The following is a 6707-nucleotide window of genomic DNA, read 5'->3' as shown; positions in this document are numbered from 1 at the left end:
TGGTGAAATGTATCATATATGCACATTTTGTGCATAGCGGCAATATTTTCGGTCCTTGGTGCATCATTTCCTAAAAATAGGAGGAAAATATATATATAGGAGCTATATCCAAATCTGAACCGATTTGGACGAAACTTAACACACATCATTATATTCTCAATTAATTACGTTATGCCAAATTTCGTGCAAATCGAAAGATATATAGGGGCTTTGGTACACCATTTACATTAAATCGGGTTCGCCACGCCTATTTATTTGTGGCCTTTTTAATATATAAATAAATTTTAATATATAAAATATTTATTAAAAATTCATCGTCTATTTTTGTTTGCTTTAAAAACAGTTAATAAAATTACACGGCTGTCTTCTATTTAAATATTAAATTTAAATATTTATTATTATTATTTTAATTTCTAGCCGTTAAAAATGTCAAGGATATTTCGACTAATGGTTCTTGTTCCTTTGATATCACAGAGCTTATGTGGTATGTAGTGATATTTGAATTTCTAGAAGCAACCTATATTAAATACTAATGTATTTCAGAATATGGCGATCCATGTACAACACCCGATAATGTGGCAGGTATTTGTGTACCCGTTAAATCATGTCAACCGGCTTTTGAATTTTTCACACAACTTCAAGAGAGTGGCCGTGTGATAACACCCAGTGAACGAGACGAAATTCAAAGTTTACATTGTGGCACCTTTAGAAATCTGGTATGTTTTACCAAATAAGGTATATCAATATGTTATATATACATTTTTCCAAAGCCCCATGTCTGCTGTGCCACATCCAAAGTCCAATTAAATCCGGATGGTATGTCTGTTCTCCAGAGACAAACATGTGGAGTTTATCCCATAAGAAAGGTTACCTATGGTCATGAGGCAAGATTAATGGGTTTTCCATGGATGGCCCTATTGGTGTACGACGATGAACGTGATCCATATAAATGTGGTGGTTCCATAATAAGTGAACGTAAGTAGTTTATGTTCGGGAGAGTTGTACATATTGAAAATAATTAATTTTTCATTTCTTTTCTAGAATACGTTCTAACCGCTGCACATTGTGTAAAAGGAAGAGAAAGGACCATGTAAGAAATGTTTCCATAGAAAAATATTACAAAAATGTTATAAATGTTGTTTATTATTTGTTTTTCATACATAGACTATATGTTCGCCTGGGAGAACATCGCAAAAGTACGCCCATCGACTGTGTTACATTGGGTCCACAGACAACATGTGCTCCAGCGCCTGTTGAAGTTCGTATTGCAGAATTTATTATACATCCCAAATATCGCTCGGTTTACAATGATATTGCTTTGTTGCGTTTGGAGCGGAAGGTAGAACCCGATCGTAAGTATTAGCTTTTCATTAAACTTTCACAGTATTCCAAAAATAAGTTATTAAAAAAATTTATATTTTCAGGTCACATAAAACCAATTTGTTTGCCCATATACGATAATCTACGAACAAAGGAAAACGAACAATATGTTCTATCTGGTTGGGGTAGAACAGAAACAGGTTTGTATTGGCGATTATATTCCTATTAATTTTTTTTTGTCTCTAAATTCGTTCTCTTCTTATTTAAAGGAAATTCATCGGATGTCCTTCGAGTTGCCATTATACCACAAGTCGATCTGATTAGTTGTCAAAATCAACTGCGACCATTTGGTCTTACTTACCAGTTGGACCATACTCATATATGTGCCGGAGCAAAAAATTTAGTTGATGCCTGTAAAGGTGATTCTGGTGGACCAATCGGATATACGGGCATCTATAATGAATGGTCACGTTTTATACAATATGGTGTTGTCACTGTGGGTGTGTCCAATTGTGGGGAGACAAATGTTCCGGGAATTTATGCAAATGTCTCGCATTATATGCAATGGATAACGGATCACATACGACCAGAATAATTTGTCACAAGACCATGAAAAAAATACTCCGATATTAAAATAAGATTTTTTATAAATGCCATAAATAAATTTTATTACATATAATAAAATTTTAGTAAATAATAAAATTTTTAAAAACTGACCTGATTGATAACATTTAATAATTGAAATTTGTTGTTATGTCCTCCATCATTTGTCATTCCGTTTGCAACACCTCTCCATTTCACATTTTCTGCAAAATCGATATTTTTATTTGTGTCGCTCCTGCAGGAAATGAGCGATACATTATCGAGCAGAATAAAATTCCATGTCGATTTAGTCGTGTCCATTCGTCTGTTGGAATGACGATAGAGCTACTACTCCTAGGATGTTTGGTACATAAATCTGTCTACGTTTTGGGGTAGACCCCATATAACTGTACCACCAAATTGCCAGTTTGTTAACCGAATTGGAAACATTGTGAGACCTTGGAACTAAATCTTCAAATCTCCTTACAAATAATTATGAATATAGGTCCACATTTATGATTTATGATGGGATAATGGTATCCCAAATTTTCAGTATTTTGAAGATATTGTTTTCTTATTGGGTCAAAAATATTTTTCACAGAAATTGTCTATAGTGGTCCATTTTTTTCGGGGTAGCCACCTTCAATATTCAGTATTCTGGAGCTCTTGGGAGCGGTTTTCAACAGAATCTGTTATGATTTAATATTAGGGATTCTCATTGGGCAGAAAATGTCCCTGACAAAAATTATAATTATTGGGCCATGTTTCGACATAGCCCTCATATAACGTTACTCCACAATATTCGGTATTTGGAGCTTTTATGTGGGTTTTTTAACTTAATCCGCTGTAATTTGGTACATTTGGTTCTTACTGGGGAGATAAAAAAATATTTTTACCAGAAATTAAATATATTGGTACACTTTGCCGAGGTAGCTCCCATATAACTACGCGACCCACAATATTAGGTATTTGAAAGCTTTTGGATACATTTTCAACGGAATTGACTTTAATTTAATATTAAGGATTCTCATTGAGCAGAAAATCTCCCTACTAAAAATGTTAAGATTGGCCCAGGTTTCGGAATAGTCCTCATATAACGTTACTCCGCATTATTCGGCATTTTTAAGCCTTTGGGTACGTTTTTTAACCTTAGGCGCTGTAATTTAGTAATTTTGGTTCTCACTGGGTAGAAAATATTTTTACTAAAATGTATAAAATTTTATCAAGTTTTTTAGGGTAGTCCCCATATATAGCTACATCCCACAATTCGATATTTTGGAAAATTTGGCCACTTATTTTAATCTAATTGACTGTAATTTTATATTTTGGATTCTTATTGAGGAGAAAACCTTAATTTTAAAAATTAATATTGGTCCAAGTTTCCTGGTAGTCCCCATATAATTATACCTTCCATTATTGAGTGTGTTTTGCGGTTTGGGCACGTTTTTCAACTGAATGGGTCATAATTTGGTTTTGTCAAACTTTCCTTCAAAATTGTCAAACCTTCTTAGAAAACAAATAAAAACGCCCTCAGCCCATGGTTTGCTGACGTCTTCGGATTTTATTATTCGCTTTATACAACGAATATGTTTTTATCAAAGAGGTTTCGGATTTAATCGGTTATTCAAATTGCTTCAAATTACATTTACAGGTTTATAAACCAGTGAACGGAGCAGTATAGTCGGACGGGGCCGCCCATATGATACCTTACACAACTTACACCAAAATCTAACATTATGGGGTTCTATATTCTTATCTTGGCAATATTTCGCAATATTTGCACCCTCTTGACCGACTAGAGGTCAACAAATATTACTAATATTGAGTACCCTTGACGGTGGATTGGGTTGTGATGTTCGGCTTTCGAAAAAAACACCAAAAATTAAGTTTTCGGCCTAATTCCTCCCAAAATTAGTATCTGATCATCACCGAAAATTATTAGTTGGCCATACCGGGATCCTCATGGAAAATTTAAATTTACGGACAGACGGAGATATGACGATTGGTATACTTAAAGGTGGGTCTAGGACCAATATTTCGCGGTGTTACAAACTTTTGGGGCTGCACAAAGCTATAATACCCTGGCAACATATTTGTGTAGGGTATAAATATTGAGCCTTTGTAGGAGAGGTACCAGAAGAAGTAGAGCAATTAACCTTGATTTAGGCTTGGTGGAGACAATAGGTTGTGTAAAGGTTGGTTCAATTCCATTCGCCTGATTTTGCATTTATAAATTTTGACCATTTGTGAGGGACGTACCAGAGGAGAGGGCTGGCCAATCCCACGTTCAGACTTATTTCAGGCTTGGTAAAGATAAAAGGTTGTACAAAGTCTGGTTCAAATCTGATAGTGCGTTCGCATGATATTATTTTTTAGAACAATTTTGACCATTTTGTGGGTGTGGTACCAGAAGGAGTAGACCGATATTCCATATCTTCAATGTTGAACTAAGTTTCGAAGAAATATTAGGATTTGCAAAGTTTGGAGGAAATCGGTTACTCCCTTCGAGAGTTATCGTGCGCACCAGCCGGTCTGACAGACAGACATAAGAACGCGCATTTGTAAATCGACTCGAAATTGTCTGAAAGGGGTCTAAAAACAATATTTCTATGAGGTAAATTTTTGGCGTATCAATGAGTATATACCTTCCTAAAACACCACTTCAGAGTGTCGATTTAGAGTAAACGAATTAGATAAAAATATCCTCACATTTATATCAGTAATATTGCCAAAGACCATATATACCTAAACAATTTCGAGAAATCTTAATCCGAATATTTTCAAATGTATTGAAATGTCATGGCTTTTTAGGTTACCTCCCGGCGATAACTTTCAAATTAAACATACGTGTTTCCTATTTGTTATCATTTTGCTTTTATTTTTGGAATTTCCCGAGAATTATTTTTTGTGTTGCACAGTACTTTTTTTCAAAGCATGAACAACCGAATAACATATTCCCATATTAACCCTTTGTGGCCCAATGTTGCCCACAGGCAACAAAATGTTTTAGAGCTTATATTTTATATGCAGATAGTAGATATGTATTATTTCGATTTCATATGTCAAGACCTGATTATGGACGACACATATCAAAAGAAAAATCAAAAAAATTCAAAATATTGGTAAAGTTGTGAGCTTTTCAATATAGAGAAGAGGGTAAATTTGTGTACAGTACTAATTTGTGTATACAGTCCAAATCATTTAAATCGCTTCGTATTCAAATTGTACAAATTCTATCCTCAGAATTATTTTTGATTCTAGTAAATTGAATATAGAGAATAATTTAGAATGATTTTTCTGACGATTTTGCATTTGGTTTTCTTGATATTGGACTTTAATTTTTCCGAAAGAATGCAAGGATATATCGATGTCAAATTTTGTGCATATCCTATTTAGGATAGTTGCATTAAATTTGTGAACAAAAATTTGTTCTAAGATTGCGGAAAAAAATTCGGGCTTAAAGGGTTAAGGTCCCGAACAATTTGAATCCATGCAAAACTCTTGGTGGAGGGTATTAAAAGTTCGATCCAATGAAACTTAACTCCACTTGTTTACTTATTTAAAAAACTATATACCGATTTCTCTTGTTCAGTGACTAATACTAAAATTTGATGGAGAAAATGTGTGTCCTTTATAACATCCTTCTAAAACGACATCTAGTGGGAAAAATTGTCACAAACTCGGAATACGATCGGTTTTAACCCTAAATTTTTTGATATTTTTAAGCTTTTTCATGTTTAGGCTGATTTTCGAATTTTTGGTATATTCTATATTCATAATAAAAGTTTATGGTGAACATTTTTTTTTATAATATTCCGACCCCAGTTTAAATGAGTTTTCATTCATTTCTGGAAAATGGGACCTAAACTGCCTCTTCAGAGCGTAGATTTAGGGTTAACTAAAATATCCATCGCATTTGCCAATGACCCTATATACATATAAGGCAAGAATTTTGAGAAATCTCATCTCATCATCAGAATATTTTAAAACGACTTGAAAAAGGGAAATATTGCGATGCTTTTTTAGGTTGCCACCCGGCGTAAACGTTCAAAATGCCAATACACGTGTCTTCTATTTGTTATCATTTTGTTTTGTTTTATCAGAGGATGTGTTATTTTTATCAGAGGATGAACATTCGAATAACATATTCCCCTATTAAAGTCTTGAATGGTATAAATCCATAGGATGCAATACTCGTGGTGGAGGGTATTAAAAGTTCGATCCGATCAAACTTAGCTCCTTTTTTACATGTTTTAAAACATTCTTGGAGTCACAAAATCAAATTTCGTACAATTTTCCAGTATCCCAAATATTCTGTTGCATAGTGCTGTAAGCATCCATATAAATACAGGTTTGAACAGGGCGGATACTCTTTAAAAAACTGAGTCATCATAATCAATGTGTAAACGCACTGAACGTCATTATAAGAACCCAAGAAAAGAGTAACTGATTTGGGATGAACAATTCATTAAGGAAGACGAAAAATAAATTGATTTAACGAATGAGTTTTGAAGGCCCAGGCATGTTTTCTATATATTTTTAGATTAGTCCAGAAGGGTTCCTTTTGAGGTTCTTTAGTTTATAGACCTTTTTCTTTGAACCCATTCATTTTATTTTCCGACTTGAAGCCCTCAGAAATGTCTTTGATGTATTTTTTTAGAAAAAAGCTGGTCTATATGCACATTGAAATTAACTAACATCAACGACAAATGTGTGACCCTGTCTTATATCAAACATTCTCAGATCTCACAATTAATTAAGGTGGTTCTGAAAAATCTGTCACACTAAAAAATTTCCACTGCATT

General features: G+C 33.8%; 1 protein-coding gene across 1 annotated transcript; it reads left to right on the top strand.

The window, feature by feature from the left end:
* Window positions 1–447: 447 nt before the first annotated feature.
* On the top strand, window positions 448–1915 carry LOC133326097 (serine protease grass-like). Its single transcript, XM_061534769.1, has 7 exons — window positions 448–484; window positions 544–716; window positions 771–975; window positions 1042–1090; window positions 1165–1352; window positions 1425–1520; window positions 1590–1915. The coding sequence occupies exons 1-7, from the start codon at window positions 448–450 to the stop codon at window positions 1913–1915; spliced, it is 1074 nt and encodes a 357-aa protein (XP_061390753.1).
* Window positions 1916–6707: the final 4792 nt, after the last annotated feature.

Source organism: Musca vetustissima, unplaced genomic scaffold (assembly GCF_032173495.1).
Source record: "Musca vetustissima isolate MV318-11 ecotype Yass unplaced genomic scaffold, APGP_CSIRO_Mvet_v1 utg9857, whole genome shotgun sequence".
NCBI classification, from domain to species: domain Eukaryota; kingdom Metazoa; phylum Arthropoda; class Insecta; order Diptera; family Muscidae; genus Musca; species Musca vetustissima.
Note: the sequence above shows the minus strand (reverse complement) of the source record. Positions and strands in the feature narration are given on the sequence as shown.

Bases quoted from the DNA above. Each gene is read 5' to 3' on its own strand.
- LOC133326097 (XM_061534769.1), top strand. From the start codon at position 448: ATGGTTCTTGTTCCTTTGATATCACAGAGCTTATGTG. The intron at 717-770 runs GTATGTTTTACC...ATTTTTCCAAAG, and splicing joins GTGGCACCTTTAGAAATCTG to CCCCATGTCTGCTGTGCCAC. The intron at 1,091-1,164 runs GTAAGAAATGTT...TTTCATACATAG, and splicing joins AAAGGAAGAGAAAGGACCAT to ACTATATGTTCGCCTGGGAG.